Source organism: Dermacentor variabilis, chromosome 5 (genome assembly GCF_050947875.1).
Source record: "Dermacentor variabilis isolate Ectoservices chromosome 5, ASM5094787v1, whole genome shotgun sequence".
NCBI classification, from domain to species: Eukaryota; Metazoa; Arthropoda; class Arachnida; order Ixodida; family Ixodidae; genus Dermacentor; species Dermacentor variabilis.
The window spans coordinates 79,552,585-79,575,947 of NC_134572.1; the positions used below are offsets into that span (position 1 = coordinate 79,552,585).

Sequence of the window (23,363 nt, forward strand, 5' to 3'; positions counted from 1 at the left end):
GCATTTGATCATTTAAGTCATGAAACTTTAATACGTAAACTAGAAGGATATGGTATCCGTGGCGTAGCGAGTCGGTTTCAATCTTATCTGTCTGGGTGGACGCAGTGCTTTGCTATCGAAAAAGAGTGCTTTTCCTATGGGGAAATTAAATCAGGGATGCCCCAGGGTAGCATTTTGGGTCCGATTTTGTTTAATATCTATGTAAACTATACTGCTGAAATAATAAGTGACGCATCCATTGTACTATACACTGACGATACGAGCCTGTTTGTCTTCAGCAATGATCTTGACGATCTGTTACAGAGACCTCGCAGTACGTATCCTTTGCAATTTGTCGTATTGGTCTCGTAATAATGCTCTAACAATTAATAGCTCCAAATCAAAGGCCATATTATTCAAAGCAAGAGGCAGGCAATCTTATTTAAATCTAGAATTATTCTTGGATGGCGCGCCCATTGAAACTCTGACCAAATACAAGATATTGGGCGTTACGTTTTCAGAAGATATGAGCTGAACATACTACATAGAACTAGTTATGAAATCATTCTTATCTGCCACAGGTGTATTATCCTGTCGCCATCATTTTTTTCCGGAGAAAGTAAAGTTGCAGATATATGCCTTGTTTGAATCACATCTGAATTATTGTGTGCTTGTGTGGGCTACCACCATAAAACATAATCTTCATGCACTTCTTAACTTCTACAACGAGCACATCGACATGTAGTGAATGTACCTTATTTCCATTCTACTGTGCAACTTTTTGATAAATATAACATAATACGAGCAACTCACAATTATGAATACCGACTACTTTTCTTACAGCTCCAGAAATTGTAGAATCTTTTTAAAACACACATCGCCATTTGTATGCGAAAGAAGTGATGCGGGTACCCGCAGCGAGGACAGGTGGTTAGTACCATACAGACGCCCAAATTATCTCATGCAGTCGCTAAGACACACACTACCTTCCCTGTTAAATAAATTGGAGAAAGAAAATGTTGTCTAAAGTACCTTGACTCAAAAACAAATTAGAGCGTATTTTTGTAAACTTGACTGAATACACAATAAAGAGAAATGCAATTTATATATCACATTCGTTATTGTATGTAATACCCATTTGCGCACAGTATTTTCATAATCCAATGTATCATAACACTTGTACATCCAAGACATGTTGCCTGTGGTGCTTATTTTCGAAAGGTGATCGCTTGGAATGTACAGTGAAACCTTGTTAAACTGTAATTGGCCGGAGCTCGAGAAAAGTACATACTAAACGGTAGTACTGCTTAACTGAAATAGCGTGAGATCACTCACTTACTTGTCAAAAATGCAACTATGAGAAAGTGAGATGAAAGGACAGAAAACATGCAGTATTCACTTCGCGCGACAAAAGTATGTTATTTTCATTTGATGCCGCGATGGGCTAGCAGTGACAACGGTGGCCTCCCACTTGCTCACGCTGCGAGCCGGCTTTTCTGCCAGTCCCCTCTTCTCAGCAAACACCCGCACGAGGCTGACATAACGCGCAGCATCTGCCACTATTGGGCCTGAATCGCCTATGCTGTCACTTTCCATGTCATCCTCATTAGTGTCGTTAGGCAACACTTCGGTAATAACAGAGGCAATGATGGCGAAAAGTCGAACCTCGTAGCCAACGCATTTTTGTAGTCGCAGCAGCGTTGCCGACCAACTTCTCCTTCGCATTCCGAATGCCACACGCCGTAGTCAACGGTATATCCCACTCACGTGCCATCACCAACTTCTTCATGCCATGTTCGACAGCACGAACGATGTCCAATTTTTCTTCTATGTTTTTTTTTATTTATTTACAAATACTGCAGGCCCTATTCGGGCCCAAGCAGGAGTGGGTACATACAACAATGTAAATTACAACTGCCAATTAGTAATTAAGAACACAACAAAACACGTACATACATCATTGTACACTATACGTAACAGAAATAAACATGAACATACAACAGTGCAATACGTAAACAAAATAACAATGAAAAAGCGTAACGCAAAAGAAACTGCTTTCATTGCGGCAATTTAGAGGTCAAAGAAAAGGTTATTTGAAAGGTGAACGAACGATTCTGTTGTATTAGCGTTAACAACTTCTTCGGGTAATTTATTCCATAGTGAAATTGCATGGGGAAAAAGAGAATATTGATGGATGTTAAGGTTACTAAATGGTTGCTTAATTGTTTTGTTGTGGTTTGTACGAGCAGAGCGCATGGGGGGCTGAGGTAAATAACATTCACACGCTATTTTGTAGTGACCATGGTACAGCTGATATAAAAATTTGATGCGAGATACAATTCTGCGATGAGCTAGTTTTTTCAATTTCGCCCTGTCGCGAAGAACGGACACGCTAGAAAAACGCGAGTATGTGGAGTATATAAACCGCAAAGCTAAATTTTGCACTCTTTCTATTTTCTTGATTAAATATTTTTGATGAGGGCTCCAGATCAAATCCACATATTCTAATTTTGGTCTGACAAGAGCTTTGTATGCTGTTAACTTAACGGTCGATGAAGTATGGCGCAATTTCCGTTTAAAAAATGCCAGCTCTTTTAGCGCGTTGCTGCAAACGTTTTCTATATGGGGTTCCTAACTTAAATTGCTTGTGAGTGTAACACCTAAATACTTCACTCGCTGGGTTTTATGTATATAAGAATTATTAATAATATAAGCAAAATCGAAGGGTTCTTTCTTGTTGGTAAATGTAGTAGCTGCCGTCTTCGAAGTGTTTAGCTTCAGTCCCCATGTTTCACACCATACGCTAATTGAGTGCAACGCGTCATTAAGTCTTACTTGGTCGGCGTGATGATTTACACTAGTATAAATAACACAATCGTCCGCAAACAACCGGATCTTCACAGGCGATTGAACAGATAAATAGATGTCATTGATATAAACTAAGAACAACAAAGGACCGAGAACTGACCCCTGTGGCACCCCTGAGTGCACTTCCAGTGTACCAGAAACGCAGTCTTTAACAGCAACGTATTGCTTTCTTGAGGACAAATAAGATTCTATCCAACGAATGATATTGCGTTCAATGCCCATTGAGAGCAGTTTAGTTACTAAATCGGCATGCGGAACTACATCGAACGCTTTGGAAAAGTCCAAAAACACTGCATCGATTTGACCCCTCATATTCAGCGCATTCATAAAATCATCCGTTATCTCAGCTAACTGCGTTATTGTGGATAAACCAGCCCTAAATCCATGTTGATTTGCATGAAGTAAATGATTATTCTCTAAATGTGTTATAATCGCTTTAAATAAAATGTGTTCTAGCAGTTTACAAGTTGTGGATGTTAAGGAAACTGGTCTGTAATTATTTAGTTCTAAAGGGGATCCAGATTTGTGAATTGGAACTATCCTTGCAAGGCGCCAGTCATCTGGTATCACACAGGATTCTAACAATGTTTTATATATTACATACAAGTACTCTGCTACCCAGATTGCGTATCTGTTGAGGAAAACATTAGATATTTTGTCAGGACCTGATGACTTTTTTATGTCTAGATTACGCAATAGACTAAGGATGCCGTTTTTGCTTAAATCTACTTCGGGCATCGGATTACGAAGAGTGTAAGGTTGCAAGTGCGCGTGCGATGCGTCTATGGTAAACACCGATTGAAAAAAGGCGTTAAATTCATTAGCAATGGTCAAAGGATCGTCAATGCTTGTGCCAGATGTTCTGATCTCTGTGATGCCGCTTTTATCTTTAGATAAATATTGCCAGACTTTCCTTGGTTGCTCCGACATGAAAGAAGTTAAAGTGGAAGAAAAGAACTGATCTCTTGCAGCGCGCACTTTATCTTTGAAAGTGCGTACTAGACTTGTAAGTTGTTTCCTGTCACCACGTTTTCGAGAGCGTTTTATTTTGCGTTTCAGATGTATCAGATTACGATCCATCCACGGGTACTCCCTGTTGATGCGCTCTTTCGTTAAAGGCACATAGGTGCTTTCACAGTGCATGACAATGTCTTTAAACTTTGACCACAGCACATTAACGTCATTTGTCTCATTAAAGGAAGGGAATAAAGATTCCATACAACTAATAATTCCGTCATCATCAGCATGCGTATAGTCTCTTACAAATGTGTCAGAAGGTTTAACATACGATCGCAAGCCCGAAATAGGACACGAACAAGTAACTGATGATCAGATATACCGTCCTTGACACTGACTGAGCAGTCTGGAAGCGAGCTACTTGCAAACGCAAGGTCAAGTACAGCAGAGCTGGGAATTCTTGTAGCATCCAAAACCAACTGGGTTAACGAAAATGTAAATGCAGTTAGTAGTAATGATTCAGCATTTTTGGAATCTTTGCCGTCATGAGAAAGGCTGCACCAGTTAATTCCTGGAAGGTTAAAATCTCCTGTTATAAGGATGTTGGAACGCGAATTTGTATGTTGCAGCAACTAATCATATAAGGAATCTAAGTATTCCTGAGGAGCATTTGGAGGCCGATAGACCCCTCCTAGTAATATAGTATTTCCAAAAAACTTTATTTTGCACCATATACTTTCATGATCATTGATGCCGTTTAAGCGTGTGAATTTAATGTTATTCTTTATTGCAATTGCAACTCCGCCACCCCTTGATCCTCTGTCCTTACGGATAAGCGTGTACGAAGGAGGCATTATTTCTGAATTTTGCACATCGGAATGCAGCCAGGTTTCAGTTACCACTAGGACGTGTGGTTGATCGGTCATAATTATATCTTCAAGGCTCTGGATCTTATTCAGTACACTGCATGCGTTCAACGAGACAAGCCGTAGCGTCTTGACGGATTCCCGTGATTTGTTATCTAGCTTACGCGTGTTCGCACGTGTGGGTCGATGAGAGGACGTTTCGGGTTGGGCAGGCGCAGATGATTTGGTCAACTCTATTCTGCGATTGCGCGTTACGTCCCATACGTACAGCCTGTCATCAACTTTGAGCTTATCGAAACGAAGGGAAACCTTAGAACCATTGCTCTTTTCTTCAGCCGCTGAACGCCATAATTTTGCACGAATATCCCGAATGTTTTTTGAAAAATCATCCGATATAGCTATTTTCGTGTCCTTTAATTTGAAGCAGGATGACATAACCTTAGTTTTGTCTACGTAGTTAAAAAATCTCAAAATGATCGGACGATGTCGCTGTGCATGTTTTAGGCCAATTCGGTGAATACGCTCTATTGAGTTTACTTCAACACCTAGAATCTTTTTAAAAATTTCTTCGTTAACTTTCCGCTCTAGTTCTTCTGAGTCCTCCTCCGGATCTTCCTTTACTCCATATATTACGATATTGTTGCGACGACTTCTGTTTTCGAGATCATCTACCTTTTTGGTTAACTCAAGAACTAGTTTGTTCGTGTTATTGCAAGCTTCGTCCACTTTCTCCAACCTTCGCTCACATTTCTCAATTCGGCACAGTTCTCCCTCAATTTTGGTAATCCTGGTTTGAATATTCTCGACTGTCGATTCTACCTGTTTCAGATTATTAGTCAAGCGAAGCCAGAGTCTTATTAGTCTTTGTTTGCTCTTTCAAAATTTTCTTAAGTAATTGGTTGTTTAACTGTGTCTCAGACTCTGAATCAGAAGTAGGACCAGGATTTAGCTCTATGTCTCCGGATGTTAGTAGCAATAACCTGATCACATGCAAACAGTCACATAATAGACCAAACAAACACTGTGAGCTTGGCAACACCGTCAATATGACTTTGGAATGTTGCCCTAGCTTGTGCGACGTGGGCCACAACGCTCCGACTGTGGCCAAGTTTACACTGATACGTTAGAAGTGTACCCTATTCGTATGCCAACGCTTGTAACGCAGCTAAAATATTCACTCACCCTTAGCGGAAACGTGCCGTGTTAGGATAGCAGTGAAAACAAATGCCGCAGTTTCCACAGGATGCCCGTCACATGTTTCTACGTCACTGGCAGCTAAGCGCGCCCATCTCTGTTTCTAGAAGTCCCCTCAAAGTGGACATGGCTACGTTATTGTCACAAGCTTGCCGATATTAACGATAATATTCATTACTGATACGGAAGAAACTGTTTTAATGCGAGTAATGTACTCACGCGAAAAAAAAAAATCGCGTTCGGCTTGCTCCTCCAGCCGCCATTTCTGTTTTGGTGTCCTGCACTGACAGTGGCAGCCGCCTGCTTGTCATCCCGCAGCAAATGCGGGATGAAAAAAGGAACTGTTTCTTTTCGTGGGAAATTTAACCTGCCTAATAATCGCGCCCCTGAATTTGCGTCAATTTTTTTGACAAGGAAGTGCGATGCTCACTAGTTGATTCGATTTGGTGTTGATCAGGCATTCGCACATCTCTAGTTTGTGGCGCTCAAAGCTAGAGTGCAACGTATGCACACTCCAGTCACGCAAAAAGAGAGAAAGAGAGATGCTGTACGTAATGAAAATCTGGAGATGTCTGCCTGGCTGACAACCTGGCATCATCACCAGGTGTTAGATGAAAAATAGTGATTACGCATACACAAACAATACACAACCGCAGATACAAGCACAGACTAAAACTGTTTATAAAGTCTCATTAAGTTCTGCAATTCTAAAAAATATTAGCTGTTCCATCATTACATGCAATTGCAAAGAAGTGTTCTCCCCGGGCCAGGAATGTCTCGCAGATTCAAGCTAGAGTTGCGCTACAAATGCAGCAGAGCATTTAGAGGTTGTCTGTCTGATGAGAGATTAGCAACAACTACAGTTACATAAAACATGCTGCGAGTCCACAGGTCCATTGCACACTGAACACATCGGTGGGTCTAAGAACTGAAGTTTTCATTTGAAGTAGTTCGTGTAAGCCCCACTGAGCTTGATGTGGTGAAGATATGCCTGGACCTTGCCCATTTTATAAAGAGGGTCAATATGGAACATTCGCATCACGCCCCACAGAACAATCGTGAACGCCATGCAACAGCAGAGAGCAAAGTGACAGCATCTTTGAAAAATATGATTTAAACTGACTCCATTGAACTGCCATGCGCAGTTCTCGCAAGGCAGTCAGCACGAACATTGCCTTGCGTGTGAAAGGACGACAGAATAGAGAATTGTTTGTTATGCACATTCCTTATCTAGCACTTACAAGAGAAAGGAACATCCCTCAGAAGTGTTGGCCCAAGGCCTACGTAGAGTGATAGTAAACCCCTGGTCTTGACGAGGTTCTTCACAGCTTGTCCTATTTCTGCAGAAAACAGCGAAATATGAATGAGAAAGTGACACATTGTCATTCCCAACAAATAATTAATTTGCCAAAAAAATCCAATGACCAACAAGTACGACGACTGAGAGTGCCTTGAACCACACTGAAACTTGCACTGTACTGTGTTAGAGCCGTTGCTCACTACTAAGTAGAGTTGCAACCTCGCAGAATTTTCACTAGGTCAGGCAGTCTTAAAGCTTGTTCAGGGGCAAAGATGAAAGATTAAAGCAATGAAAGCTTTCTTTAGCCAATTTCTTACTCAGCTTTAAAACTACTGAACAAACTCTAATGGATTTTGAATCCTTTTTTTGTCCAAAATCTTTGCAATTCAACATGGCCATGGTAATTTTCAGAGTTCATCATTGTTCACAGGATTTTTCTGATTTGTGAATGTAAACAAATGCCACAACATAATGCCTTAGACATATACCTCTATTGTATCCAGCAATGTCTTGAACACATGCGCTAATTAGAAGTGCCTGTAGCCTATGTTTGACTACAACACTTATCAAAATCTTTGGAAGCAGATTTTTAAATAATAAAATTAACAGGTTGATTCACAAAAAGACATTTATTGAAATCTAGAAGGTTTCCAGTGGCACTTTAGTGCAACCTTTAACACACAAAAAAAATGCAACACTGTTTTCTATAAACCCTGCTTTCTTCTGCTCCTATCCATGTTATGTGTCATATGGGGCTGTTGCCTTGTTGATGCATACTATAAGTAACATTAATATACTATTTTTCATTTCTAGGCCCAAAGGTCTTTATCCAATCTATCTTGCATGTTGTTTTAAGGCAAACCTATTTTCCTGTGCTAGCAATAATCTTTAAGACTAAGAATGTGTGCAATTATGATTTCTCAGAAACAGTACCTTGGCATCTTTAGCTTTTAAAAATATGTCTTCCAAAGATCCTGAAGTATGATGGTTAATCACATAAGAAATTCAGTCATTCAGCACTACACAAGTAGTTTCAACATGCAAAAGTGGTGAATCTGCAACCGTCAAATGGAGCCAGCCCCCTCAAATTTTGCTACCTTGACCTTCTTAGAAAACTGCCTTAAATGCCGATCAACCAGGTCATACATACTAAAGTTGCATAAAGAACCATTAGCAACGCTACTGTAGTTGGCTCTGAGTTAATTTCCATCATTCTTTAACCATCAGCTAAATCTAAGGTACACCTGTGCTTTTGCATTCTGTTGCTGCTGGAATGTTATCATCACAAGCCGGAATTGATTTTTTACTACTCCATACACTGCCCAGCGTTCTAGGCTTTCTCAATTTTTTTTTTTTCAAAGCATGATTTCAGTACATGATTGGACAATTAGCACATGTGAAACATGACAGACCAAAACATGCATTTGGGATTGTGACATGACAGCCCTGTCTGCTAAGGCATCGTCATTCATATGAACCTTTACTTAGAAACTCCAGAGGAACCACTACGTAGGAACATTTGCTCGCAACATGTACCAACAAAGCTTATATGAAAACATAACATTATTCGCACTACTGAGTCGTAGGAGCCTCCGTTTAATGAAATGATTTCCAGTTTTGTTAATTTGATATCCCTACCATTTAATGCTTCTTCTCCAATTAAATAAGGAAACAGAAAAACAATGCACAAACCCATATAGCTAAGCTTCTTGGATTGCATTTTTGTACGAATCATCTCCAGGGGACTTATCACAGTGGCGGAAAACACTGCAACGAGAAAAGAAAACACAACCGTTAAAACCACCTCACACATGAGAAACATATTAACAGTGCTATAATGAATCCTACAAAGAACACACAGTAAACATGACAAATGCCCATCCGGGGTACTCCAAGGCCTTGTCTTGTTATTTCAGTCCTATGAAAAGGCGTGTTCCACCATGCCAGTCACCCAGCCTTCAGCAAGAACACATAAGAAAATACAGCACATATGTACTGCTGCTCTGAATCCAACAAACTTGTCACTCTTATGATAGCACCCACCCTGCTTGAGCTGGATCCACCCAACAGAAAAAATCACTGTTATGGAGCAGTCACCAGGCTTTGCAAGCGCATATTTCTGGTTTTATTTATTTCTGAAAGAAAATACAGATGGAATTCTTCACCGTATGTGGGCTGGGTTTGGTTGGCTGAAGAAAACAAATGTCAATTCAGCCAAGACTTTTCCAAAAAGACACTGGTGCAGTAAGGCATGTTCTATCATCATCACCACCACACCACCACCACCACCACCACCACCACCACCACCATCATCATCATCATCATCACCACAACCACCACCACGACCTGCCTATTTTATGTCTATAGCAGAATGAAGGCCTCTACAAGTGATCTCTCTCGCACCAGCTGACTCTACCCAATGCCTGCAAGTTTGCCAGTCCCAGCACCTAGCTGTCTACCGTCCTCGACAGCATTTCCGTTCCCTTGACACCCATTCTGTTGCTCTTATAGACCACCAGTTATCTGCTCTAGAGATTACATGACCTGCCCAGCACCATTTCTTCCACTAATCTCAAAGAAGGACGTGCTATTGCTCTGATCTACGTTGCTGTTTTCATGTCTCTTAGAGGAGAAAGCATATTTAGCGCCAGCAAACAAGGACGGAAGGGAGATGACAACACAATGCGCTGTGTGTCGTCTCCCTTCCGTCCTTGTTTGCTGGCGCTAAATATGCTTTCAATTTACGAACATGCCCAACAAATGGCAATGCTACTCTTAGAGGAGTACTGACACAAACTTTCGAAGTTGAAATATTTTAGATTGATTTCTGTGCACACAAACACACATCTACAAAAAAATTACTAGCGAGTGTGGCTTGCAGCATATTCAAATTCAATTTTAAAGCAAGTGCAGCCAGTCCACTGCAATGTGCAGCACCATGTGACATCTACATCAACATGACTGTGTTGTAAACACTGGAGGCATAAATAACAACAATGTTACATCCCAAGTTTTTGTTGCAATAGAGAGTTATAGCTCAGTGGGTTTAGGGGACAGCGGGCCCAGCCGGCGAGCGGAAATGCCACTGTGCATGTGCTGGGGCAGCCAGCGTGTTTATGGAGCGAGCCGCTCACTCGCTGGTACCCTCTCCCCAGCGTAGCGTGCACAGCGAACCAACTTTGTGAAGCGAACATGGTGACCACCCGCACAAACAATGGCATGTCGTCGTTGGTGTCTTCAAAGGCGGCACTGGCTCGCCTGCAGGCGAGAAAGCCTCGGAGGTGTTTCACCACTGAACAGGACCACTACATCCTGCAAGAGATTTCAGCAACGAGGCTGCTTAGTGATGATTTGAAGTGGATGACCACGATTGAGAACCTGAAGTGATTGTATTGATTTTTTCACAGTAACTCCAACCTTGTTCGTCACATGGCACAGCTAGGCACTCCACTCTACTCTGCTCGATCGAGCGAGGGATCGCTGAGCTATAGATCACCCTTTCATGCGACGCTCTGTTGCTGTCTCCACTCGCCTACTGGGCTCACTGGCCTGTAAACTCGCTCAGCTATAGCTCTCTAATTATGCCTACCCTGCTACGAGCAGACCGTGCTGCTTATACGTTTGCTTGACCTGGGAGTGGGACTATGGTCACCACGGTGATGTGCGCCTACGCCGGCTGCGCTGCCAGTCTTCCTCAGCTGTCACTTGTGGTAAAATGCTGTCCATGTCAAACTCATGCGTTTACCACTTAAGGGTAGAAAATCAAATTTTATGCTAACCTCTGCTCTTTTCTTACTGAAAATTAGCGGAAGGTAGCATTTTATTGTCCAGATGGTTCAATATAATATAAATATCACTTGGCACTCTTACTTCCTGGTTTTTAAGAAGAAATAAATTTTGAAATTTCCTTCATCTATGCGGAAGCCAGCTGTTGCCAAGGTGGCTTTAGCACAGACTTGTGTCGCTGTCTATTGGCAGCTGCTGAAAGCAAAGCAGCCATTTTGGCAGGGTTGCCATACGAGAAAGGCGGTTTGTTTAAAGATCCTTACACCTTAAAGTGATTGGCCATGTCTGCGATTCTTACCTGCAAGAAATCGTTGCCATGGCAAGGACATCGCGCAGCACATGTACATGTAGATGGAGAAAAACAACTAGCAATAACAAGTCTCATGCGCCGGCATGTGCGGCAGTATTGTACGACACAGGACCAGCTGTGTTTACAAAACAGTCCACGAAGTTACGCCCCTCCCAGTGCTCTCTGAAATCAGAACGTGAACTGGTCGGCATAAACAAGGCTCGAAATATGTAACAGTAGCTCACTGAAGCAAACAAGGTTTCGTGCTGCGATTATTGGTTCATTAGCAATTTATTTCAGCAGAAAAGGCAAGATCCAATATATCTGTGTCAGTAGTTCTTTAATATTATGCCTATAATTTTTCAATTCATCGCTGAGTGTGCAATCCTTGGCTTCTTTTCGATCTTGTTTGTTACTCTTAACCCTCTAAAGGTTTTTGCCGTACATGTACGGCAGCGGTTTTCTGTCCCGCAAGGTCTTTGCCGTACGGGTACGGTTTCGACCCTCTGTTTCAAATTTCGCGCCATAATGACGATGCGTGCTCACTGGGAGGCGCTGCCACCTCTTAGGACTTATAAGAAGCGTTTGAAATGTGTGCTGCCTTCTTGGGGAGATAAACGGAACTGATTTCTAGCTTCAGCGCGTCGTGCAGACTGTGGCAACACCCCTTTTGCGGTTTCGGTTTCGTCGCGTGATCGCAACGGAGGCACGTGAAACATCATTTTTCTTTTTGTCGGCACTCTCGTGCAGAGGCGGTGGAAGTTGATTTCTATCTTGATTGGCGCTGCTCTTAGCTTGTTTATAACCGCCATTCGCGAGGTATTCTCGCTCTTAGCACTAACGCGCTTTCGCGGTTTCGGTTCCTCCGCGTGATTGCAACAGAGCCGCGCGAAACGTGATTTTTCTCTTTGTCGTCACGCTATCGCAGGGGCGGCGGAAGTTGACTTCTATCTTGATTGGCGCTGCTCTTAGCTTGTTTATCACCGGCAATGCACATACGCGAGAGGGTGCCTCAGACCTCTGCCCAAGGCAGCAGCACGCAGAGAAGATGTCATGTGTGCGCCAACACAACTCGTCGCTCCAAGAGAAGAACATACATGCATTTTAGGTGTGCAGACTGCGATAAGGCGCTGTGCAGAGACCCGTGTTTCAAGGAGTACCACACTCTGAAATACTATTGAACATTTTGCAGTTCTGAGTGATGCCGACACCAAAATACTGTTCCTATTTTTTTTTTTACTATTTAGTATTCCCGACTTTATACATCTTGTACATTCAAGATACACAATAAAGTAATTTGACCACCTGGGAAAGTTTCTTTCAAAATAATTTGACCCTCAAAGGGTTAAAGTCTCTAATAAGCCCTATAGGTGAGCACTAAGTACCATAACTCCCACCCGACAAATTTTTGTCTGTTGTAGTGTTCAATCTATCATAAAGCCTAATCCATTCAGTGCGAAATTGTTTTCGTTGTTATTATGGCCTACCAAACACATCATCACATATAGTCCATTATATCCAAAAGTCTGTTATATGCGGATCCATAGCATTGTGGATGGTTTGCATTTTCTACGAGTGGCAATTCCGCATAGCACCAAAACGAAAAAAAATTTCAGGTGCTTTCACAGGCAATAAATCTAGCACATCGCAACACTTGCCTACTGCCTTCATGCCCATAAACGTAACCTTATGCAGGCCAAAATAATGGTTAAAATTGCAGAGGTAGTACCTATGTTCCATTGTTAAAGCATAGCACTATGCACATAAGAGCTGCATGGTGGGACTGGCAAAGGAATTTTTCGCCAGCTGCTATTCTGTGCTCAGATTCATTAAATCATGCGAACATACGGCTATGCCATCTGCTAATAACCACTGTTGCCATCGGCGAGAGAACAAGCATGCGCTGCAGAAACCAAACATGTGGTCAGACTGCTTCCATCCCGTGAAGGATATTCTGCAAAAACCTTAATATAACATGAGGGGTAATTTTAGGATGGCCCGAAGGGGGGAACAAAAAGAAAAAAGGAAGAAAAAAAGAAAGAAATAGACTCTGCATATGATATGTATCACAAACATTTAGCGCATTTCCATGGCACAGCTTTGTTAAGGCCACTCTGCCTGTTCATTCACTCTCACTTTCCCTAAATGAAGCATTGTCAGAGAGGTTCACCTAGAGGTGTTCATCTATGTTGTTCAAAGCATCTGATATTCTGCACTTCTTAAGTGTGCCGACATAATGAGAAGCCAGCACAGCTCATAAAGTGGGTAATGCAGTGCCTACTGGCCTTAGGCACTCATCTTAATGCTGTGATGCTCTAGACGAACGAGCAAAAAAGTGCATTAAAAGACACAGAAGTAATCCACATGTTCCATACCATAAGTACTGGAAACGTGCTAGATGTAGCTCACTTGTGGTGAATGAACGGAATGCACAAATGGACGGCGGTGGAGATAGACACAGGTGATGTTGTGTCCTTGTGTATATAGCATTGTTATATGCACATTGTGCAAAATGCAGCCAGGATCCATCTATGTGGTGTCATCTTTATGTATTTACAAATTATTATGATCACCACTGCTCCTGAATAGCGATCTCCATCACATCTTGCTGCAGCAGCTAAATGTCTACTTCAAGGTGCAGAGAGCATCGACACTATATGTAGGCATAGGCTGCCAAGTCTGCCTCAATCTCTGTAAAGGATTCTTTCTTGTGACCTCGGAAACTCGGTCTCTCCCAACAGCATGCAAAAAGCCCTTATTTTTTGCCACCACCAGCCCGAGCTGCTCCCTGTGGTGACTGAACTGCTGAGCCACAGTAGTTTCAGCAGCCTAAATTACTCTCCACCTGTTGCCTTTGTGGAGCACGGCAACAGGGAAATGGAGCAATGGTGGGCATGTTCAGTGGAATGGTATGCAGACCGCAGCAAATGTTTTGGCCCGACAGGCACAATCATATGTTGAATTCCAATGGCAGAGTCGGGGTGGCCGATGGACTCCGCAAGCGAGCAACGAGCAGCGAGCGGCGAGCATAGAGCAGCGCCTCCAAATCCATGAGTGGAACACAAGCTGCGCCGCCGGATCAAGACGGAAACGGAACTTCTATCGCCGAGTTACCCAGGATACCTTGCGTGTTGTCCTTTCCTTCCGCTGTTTGCTGCCAGCACCGTCACACCGGTCACTCGTCTCCTCAGCGCCGTTCACCTGTTGTTTTCTTAAAAGTGCGGAATGGATATCTCGTCAAGCGTGCAACAACTTTTGCTTCCTCACGAGTCGTGACCGGTGGCGTCTCACAGCGGACAAATGTGGTAAAGAAAATATGTCACGCAGAGTTCCGGTCCACTCCGCCGATTTTGGCGAAGCATCTTTCTCTGCTCCATGGAGTGACTCCTACTTTGAATCCACTCCGCCTCTCTCATTGGAACACCTTACTCCCGCCCTAACTCTGCCATTGGAATGCAACAATAGTTTCGGTGGAGACGAAGATTATGAGCCGAAAATTATGCATGTCCAATTTAAGGAAAACAAGATTTTTTTTATTATAAGTGGCTTGATGCCAGTGTAGGGGCCGATAATGATACAAATCCAGCTGGATGATGAAGAGCTTCCGGCAAATACTTCATCTGCAACTGCTGACCAACCTGGGTGCCCCAGCTGTCCAATGCAATGGTCGGTGCATGAGGTGGGCCCTTTTCAACTATTCGGCAATGTCACTAACAACTGGCAGCAACAGCGAAACAAAATTTTTAGTTGGCCGAAGAGCCAACAGCTATCACAGCAAACTTTAAAAAGCCATACCTCGAGCAAGGCCACCTGACAGGGCAGGGGCCCAAATAGTCTTGTGTCCGGAGAGACGGTTATTGAAGAACTCACGGATCTGGTCATAGACTGTGAAGTAGATAACAGTGGCAGGCACAGCCATCACCCTGTATAAAAGAGTTGTTATAAACTATTAGCCAAAATCACATAATCATTAAAACAGAAAATGTTTGCTGCATCAAAGCATCTGAATGCATGACTTTAAGAGTTAGCACTAAGCACATTTGCATGATGGTGGTTTATTGGTTGCGTGCAATACACAAGGAAATGCAAGCTGAATATGCTGGAAGCAGACAGTGCACTAGATATGGCAGTAGCTAAACTCTAAACTTCATTTGCTTTTAAATGGGTGTGAAAACATTGCCGCTACATTATTAACCGAGGAGAAGGGAAGAAAATGTAAAATTAAAATTTCTGCTTTTCTATAAAAAAAAGCAAACGTGAATTCCCCTGGTGGCATCAAACTGCTTGGGTCTGCCAAAATGCGTAAAATGTGGCCGTAACTCTGCAACTCTGTCATGTGTTCAAGTTGAATTTGTCACAGAGAACAATACCAAACTTCCTGTCCAAGCACATATTATCTTTAGACTATAGAAAGTATAAAAGTAATGATTCATACCTCAAAGAACTTCGCTCAAGAGTTTTCAAGGTAAATGGAGATAAATGCAATCAGAAAAAGTATAAAGAATTGTCACATTTGCTTATGATTACAAAATCAGGAATTTTGCTGAACTGGAAGTACATTTAGCACTTGTTACATAAAACTGGCACAATAAAAAATATTAAATCTTGCATTATAGTACTTGCAATGACTAAAGTTCACAGACGGTAAAGCCAGTCATTATGAACTTATAGTGTTAAGTGCTGCCTAACATATGGTATGCACAAAGCATACTATTTACAAGCTCTAACAGGAGCTCACTTTTATTATTTCAATATTACAAATGCTCATTACCATCCTCATCATTGTAGTAAGAAATGAAAAAAAAAAAAAACATGAATCAGTAACTAAACTTTCTATTCGGACAATAAGAGCCAATAAGTTAGCTTGATAAGATCTTTACAAAAGACCTGCGTCAACTAATAACTCACAAGGTTGGAGGCAAGCCACTCCATAGAGAGGTGACACCTTCGTTTCTTGCTATCTTTATGAATGCATCCTGCAAGTTAGGGACACATTGGCAACAGCTCTCTACAGCTTACGTAGTACATTCCTAACCCACATTAACCGAGATGGTTAAGGCGACCTGGACCTGCAAGAAACTGCATGGCACGAAGGACAGTTTCACAAGAGAGTGAAAAAAAAAATGGCAAGGAAGGCACGTTAGAAAATACAAGTGTGTAGTAACATAACAGCACATACAAAAAGCTGGTAGTATGCCATCCTAAAGAATGAATGAGACTGAGCAGCAAAGAAGTGCTGCACCTAACCTATGCGTTCACTCCTTAGTTACGGTGGTCAAGGATATTTACCTGCTGTATCACAGATCTAAGGCATCACTCTAGTCATAGGGCTTTATATCCAATGCCCAAGCCAAACCCAACTATATAAAGGTGGCTTAGGAAGGAAGTTTTAATGTGCAGGGTAGCTGACTTGGGTATTTAAACAAGTGCCCTGTCACTAATATAATGCCTTGTGATCTGCACAACAGGGTAAATCTGAAATTTAATCCTTTAGACGGACAGATGACGAGGAAATTGATGGTGCTACGAAGTGAAAGCAAATTCTCATTTGAAATTCCTGTTCTTTTTGTGGCAGTTATACAAGGTGTAATATTTTACGCAGATACCTTGAAAGTGTTAACAATGCGCCAGCATTCTTTGTTCGCAATGTCCTAGAGATATCAGGAGCCCTTCAACAATAATTTATTCATCTAGAAGCAGATAGCATACACCTATTTCTTTGTTCTTTGTGTTATGATTAGTAAATGTGAGATCTGGTTACACTTTTATTATTATTATTTGTCTCATGGCACATGTTTCAACAGTGGCACCAGATTTTTAATATTCACATTGAATTGCTGTCACAAGACAGAAAGATGTTCCCCGTAACCTTCTTTTGCGATGTGGCAAGGCAGGCGTCTGGAAAACAACTAACTGGAATGCCAACACATTACTATGCAAGTCTGGAGAGTGATATATCTTGCAACTGGTGCTATTCTCATGATTCCTACTAGGTAAGCAGACCTTAAGCACTCACCAGTTTTCATTTTGCAATAGCAACTTGTGCCATAAAGTAACAAAGTAAAGGGTTAACAAATTTTGCACATTCATCTACTTAATCCGTGATTATTACCTCCACTGCCAAACAAAATTTTTGCTCTTTTCATATAAGTGCATGATCTAAACAAGAAAATGAAATCAAAGCCCAGACAACCTGTCCTCTCAGAAGCTATGCATTCCAGGCTTTTAAAGGTGATATATCACTAGAGAAAGTCTGCAAAAAAACTGCAATGAGAATTAATAATAACGAAGTTGTACATTTTCACTTCAAGTTCCTCCAGACCTCGCCCAATTGGGCAGTTGGCCAATTTGTTTGTATAACCCCTGTACATATTTGGCAAAAAGAGAAAAAAAGTGAGCAGTAAACTTCTTATGCATTCAAAACATTAGAACTTGATGGAAAAAACAGAAGGCAGGAATTTTAATACTAACCAATGTGCCATTAAAATGTCCAGGTCTTTTGTACCACTGGCTTTGTGGTCCCATGATGTGGTGTCCATTCTGGCCATTGCCATTGCCATTGCCATTTAGACAGTAGCACATGTGCTCCATCAGGCCATTACAGTATAGGAAGCACTTGTTTCTAACAAGCTGCTTCCGCTGTGCTTGAAGCCGTATCTTGACCACATCCAAAGGTGTGACTGTTGAGTACATCAAGAGCAATTCATAGGGATTAAAGCAAGCAGAGGAGTTTAAGAAACACAATTATGACAGTATTCTTTCTAAATAACTTGTGCTTGTGTTATTTATTTCCAGACACTTCAGGCCAGGCTTGGGGCCTTGCAGGAGTAGATGGAAATGTAACAACACATAAAATAACATCAAAGAATAACAAAATAAATTTCTATAAATATTCCCTTTCTCAGCAATGCTCCAACTTAAGGGGCTTGTGATCTACTAGTAAACAAATAAATAAAAAGAATTCAGAGTGGATCAAGAACATTGCTATAGAACTTTAGCCTGGGTTGTTCAGTTTGATATATTGAGTACATAAACAGCATGGAAAAAGACAAGGACATGGATATAAGGACATATAAAACACATGATATCTATAGGTGCATTTTTTTTGTGTTCATTATACTCTAGTCAGCTTTTCTTGCACTGCTTACACATTCATTACAGGTAGAGAGCTTGAAAATGTGAACTAATTTATTATGTTCTTTGCGTGTTCATTTAACATGAGAAATGAGATATTATACAGGGGTTATACAAACAACCTGCAACAACATTAGACTGATCCAAGACCAGTATGTTGTCCTTTTAAAACCCTCTCACTGCATCAACAAGAATAACCACTCCTATGCAGATGTCACTAGTATTCAGGTTGCAACAGGAGCTTATATTTATGAATGCACGCAGACTGGTCTTTCCTAAGCTGAATGTGGGAATGTAGGAAAAACGTGGAAGTTATAGTGGGCTGAATACTAATGTGATGTTTCCCCCAATCGTGGATGACTCTGAACAGCTAAAAAAAACTATATTTTAGCGGAATAAAACTGTAACTGAATGACATGCATCTTATATACTGGGTGATCATTTTTAAGTTTTACTGAATTTTTATAAAACGTCTGTGGCAGATAGCATAATTCTTGTCACTGAGCTGAATTATTTGAAGAGGCAGACATTACCAGCACGAGAAATCAAAACATATATTCAGCTAATTAACAAAAGTTGACTAATTAACTTCTTAATAATTACTTTAAAACACATATTGCAATTTGCAAATGGTAGCAAGTGAGTTGGCATGCATCCACTCGAAATTTCAGGACGACACCAGTTTCGAGATATTATTTGCCGAAGTGTGGGATGAAGTACATGGGTGTTCCAGTTACTTTTGTGCTTCAATGCATGAAGAGCGTTTTGTTTAATAAGGACATGGAACAATGGTGCATTTTCATGGCGAGTTTGACGGCACATATCTCCAAACTTGTGCCATTCTGGAAATCCATTCTAAGTGGTTATGCCTGACAAACTTAATGGCTACAATCCTAAACTGCAATGTGCACCTTAAAGGAATTAATAAATGATTTAGTTAGTAAATTACTGTTCATTGAATATGCATTTCGATTTTTCATGCAAGTAATATTCGCCTCTCTGAATAATCCAGCCCAAGGGCTAGAATTATGTTATGTGCAATAGGTGATTTTTAAAAGTTTTATACAACTTAAAAATGATCACCCCATATGTGCACTACTACAATGATGACATCATTGCTACGATGTCAATTATTTTGCTGCTTGAAGAAGCAACGTTCCATCTATCAATATCACAGGATTACACAAACTGCACTATGCTGTGGCATGACAATGGTAGCTGTGATAGACCTCACTAGAGCTACCACCAGCATAGCAGCAATGCACTACAATTCAGCTATATGTACCAAGCAGAAGCAAGGTGCAGCTCCACAGTCGTTGATGGGCCACACCAAAATACAAGGCCAAATTAAAGTTCAGTTGCTTAAAGATGAGGCTTCTCTTAACTCCCTGCAATGTTTCCTATATTGACAATTTTTTTCTTTAACGTCCTGCATATGTATGGGTGCGCACTAAGCTTACAGCAAAACCAATAAATGTGGTGTGGCTGAACTCTATTCTATTTTTTACAGTGCTGAATTCGTTTTTCTAATAAACAACCATTCAACTTGCCTGAGCAAGTTCTTGCCAGAACCTGTGAAGCCAGAAGCTTTGGATATTTAAACGAAATGAAGGAGCAGGTTTGGAAATTTAAATGTGGTATTGCAGCCAGTCTCTCACTTTTATATCTTCCTGCTTGATAATTTTTCAATCAGGAAAAGTGACACATGTGCTATTTCAGAAATTCAATCTGCCTGACTTAACATTTTCCTTTCATGGCCTTCAATGCCACATCCAAAACCAAATGCACAGAGCAAAGAGCTGCAGTAGTGTATGGCCAAACACACATTTTGTTGAAGCAAGGTGTATTTGAAGAGTGTGATGAACATTAAACACTAGGAAGTGTGCTAGAGCAAATTTATTAACTGTATCGGAAAATATTCCTGGAGAAGTTTGTGCATATAAGTGACTGTACTATCTAAACCATCTATTTAATCTTGTGTTCCTTTCACTTCATGCCAGCATTAGAAATAAAAATTAAATAACGTACTACAGCAATGTGAAGAGAGGAAATATTACACAAAAAATAAATGTAGCCGTTAGCATGTGTCCATGGTATTTGACCAAGAAAAAGACTAGCTACAAGAGAAAACAAAAGGCTGCACGGCATTACTGCCATTTTTTCAGCAAGGACACAATTTTCAAAACGATGCTAAGCTTTGCTAGAAGAAGCAATAATTTATGCACAAGAAATTAATGAGGCAAAGGTGACCGCTACGCCATGTTAATGAAAGAAACAGCAGACAGCAAAATTTTCAGTGGATACCTTATACAACTGGGGGTATTTTCGTTCCCATAGAAACGCTTGCCTTGCTTGTGATTATGACAGGGTACACTTAGGAACAGGCCTTTCCTTCTTTTTAATTTGCCAGCTGAATGGGCGCCAAGATAATCTCTGCGCCTGGTCACCATACAGCCTGATTTGGCATACGCACAGATGAACGAAAGTTAACTGGTCGGACAGAAAGTAAAGCCAACTGTACGCACCGAATGAGCGGTTATATTGCTGATTGCACGCACGTCCGACTGAATTTTTAATTCTTTTTCCTTGAATTACTGACTTCATCGTGGACATTCCCGGCGATGAAACAGTGTGAAAAACACAAAAACAGAATAAAAAAGCTCTGCAATCTGCTTGTTCAAAATAACAGGTCTGCTTCAATTATTCAGCTCCGTCCTTGAGGGCCGAGCACGTCGCCTTGAGTTAGTCTCGAGGAGCCCTGCCAAAGAGAATACGTATGAGGTGCCAAACTGAGTGGCCTTTGACGTTCCTCTCATCGTAGCAGGCATCCGTGTTTGAAGTGCACTGTAAACAACAGTAGAGAACGACGGCCTTTAGCCTATCTTGTCGACTACGCCCAAACAAACTCTCAGAGCGCGCACGTTCCGCTTTCGCACACAATGCAGCGCACTTGGCACGCACATTGCAGGCGGCAGGCGTTTGGCTGAAACAGGATACTCTCGCTAAACACTACCACCAAACAACGGGGTACTACTTGCAAATACTTTGAGAGCGAGCAGAGCCTTCACAGCACCTAAGCGGGTCACAATCCGAAACCCGTGTAAAACGCAAGACAACACACATCACAAGCAATCACTCAAGTCGACGAGGGCTGACGTTATACATCAGCTCTATTATCGCTTACTGTGTTCTGAGTGAAATGACAACACACCAGGGGAAAAGCCGCTCAGTACAATAAGTCCTGTACTTCACAGTGATCACCACAATGGTTTCGCACAACGCGCAAGCAAATGTAAGCTGAACACATTCAAAGCATACAGAGCAACCTAGTGCATTAGTACGGCGGCATCTAAATTTGATGAGCTTTGAACGTTATTGTGAGTGCGGCGCGAAAGTTTCGGCAGAGACGACGGAACGAACGCTCAGTTCCATGTCGAAGGAAACGCAATGTAAGGAGTTGCGGCCTCACAACGGCGGTGTGACTCTACCTACAGTGACGTTTTTAGCATGTGTTCACGCACCGTGACTGAACTTCTGATTTTGTTTACGACCAATAAACTTTTGGGACAAGATACTCACCGAAAAATGATGTCGTCAATGCGCCCGTGCATGAACATATCATGCGCTGTGATGCCGTGATGTTGTCGTGTTGTGCCATCGCTGCTTCTCGAAAGGCGTGAGACTGAACAAGCCAAGCACTCCTAGTATTAGCACAGATAAGTAGATCATAAGGAAAAAGTACATGAACCTGAATAGAAGCGGCAAACAGCTTCAACGGAGCAACAGGAGCAGCACATGGCTAATGTAAATGGCACTCCAAGGAGAGACAAGACGTCGCACGCTTTGCCGACGAACAATGTTGCCAGCGTCAACTCCTAGAGCCGCCCATCTTAGCCGTTACTCAGCGTATGGTAGCAAGTTTCGGTTTTCGTTATTCTACAGCGTAGCCTATGATATTGTGCTAGGAGGCTATGACTACAGCCACCAACTGCCGTCTTAAATACGAAGTTGCGTTGTGTTTTGTTGTGGATTAATAAACATATTAGACGACATATCGCGGTTAATGGTTATTAATTTAAGAATAGCACAGCAACAATGACTGATTTTCTAAGCATTTTTCTTGTGTGAAGATGGCAAATGAAAGCAACTGTAGGTTTGTTGCTGAGTATATAGTCCTGAGTACGAAGTCTATACGCTCCGAAAAACGAGGAAGTATGCTTTGTAAGTCCGTCAACGACAAACGTCGGTCATCGATACACTCATGAATACATTCATGGATACACCCAAGAACACATACACTGGCGGCACTTGGACCATGATTGTGGTTGAACTAGAACATGTGGTCAGAGTGGGCATATAATTAATCATAGGCGATTATGAGAAGCTGTTACCTTCAAGTTGTTATTTCATTTACTTTTAGTTGGCATTTTACCAGCATAGCTTGGGCTTGCCGCGGCGTAGTAAGTCATTGTACTTTTTATTTACTTACAGTATATTTTGCTTGAAAGTGACTTCAAGTATAAATGAGTTTTGCAGGGTTTCATTATCTGTGACAATCGTTCCTTATTATGTTGATTCTTATCGTTTTTTTTTTTTTGTCTTCGCCTCTTTGTACCAGACACCTGGCTATAACTGAAGTCGAGTCTTTGAAGTAGCATGTGGTTCTAACTTTTTTAGCCATTTCGTCTGTATATGGACGTGACGTCACATTAACCACTGAATTACACGAATGAAATTTGTTTCCCGCTACCAGCAGGAAGTTTCATTAACTACAGTTAACAGAAATGTTCTATTCTGTGTTGAAAACGAGAGTGCAGCCGTTGAAGGTTTTGTAGAGATATAGTGAAGTTCGCCGCTCTTGTTCACCGTGAGTCCGTGATCCTGGGTGTTGCTTTCCATTTTATTTGGTCTAATATGGATCTTCGCGACAGGTCATTGCAAACATCTATTGCCAGGCTTTTCACTCGCGTATTTGATCGTTGGTGACATT

The 23,363-nt window shown here is 41.6% G+C and overlaps 1 protein-coding gene across 1 annotated transcript in view; it reads right to left on the reverse strand.

Moving 5' to 3' along the window:
* The window catches only part of LOC142582852 (mitochondrial glutathione transporter SLC25A40-like), a 39,685-nt gene extending 17,454 nt beyond the window's left edge, over positions 1 to 22,231 (reverse strand). Inside the window, exons 1-6 of the mRNA XM_075692934.1 lie at positions 21,953 to 22,231; positions 17,711 to 17,919; positions 16,148 to 16,215; positions 15,035 to 15,162; positions 8,857 to 8,931; positions 7,106 to 7,204 (exon numbers count right to left, since the gene is read on the reverse strand). Of these exons, the coding sequence (XP_075549049.1) occupies positions 7,106 to 7,204; positions 8,857 to 8,931; positions 15,035 to 15,162; positions 16,148 to 16,215; positions 17,711 to 17,919; positions 21,953 to 22,031 (658 nt within the window). The 5' untranslated portion in view covers positions 22,032 to 22,231. The remainder of the gene's footprint in view (positions 1 to 7,105; positions 7,205 to 8,856; positions 8,932 to 15,034; positions 15,163 to 16,147; positions 16,216 to 17,710; positions 17,920 to 21,952) is intronic.
* Positions 22,232 to 23,363: the final 1,132 nt, after the last annotated feature.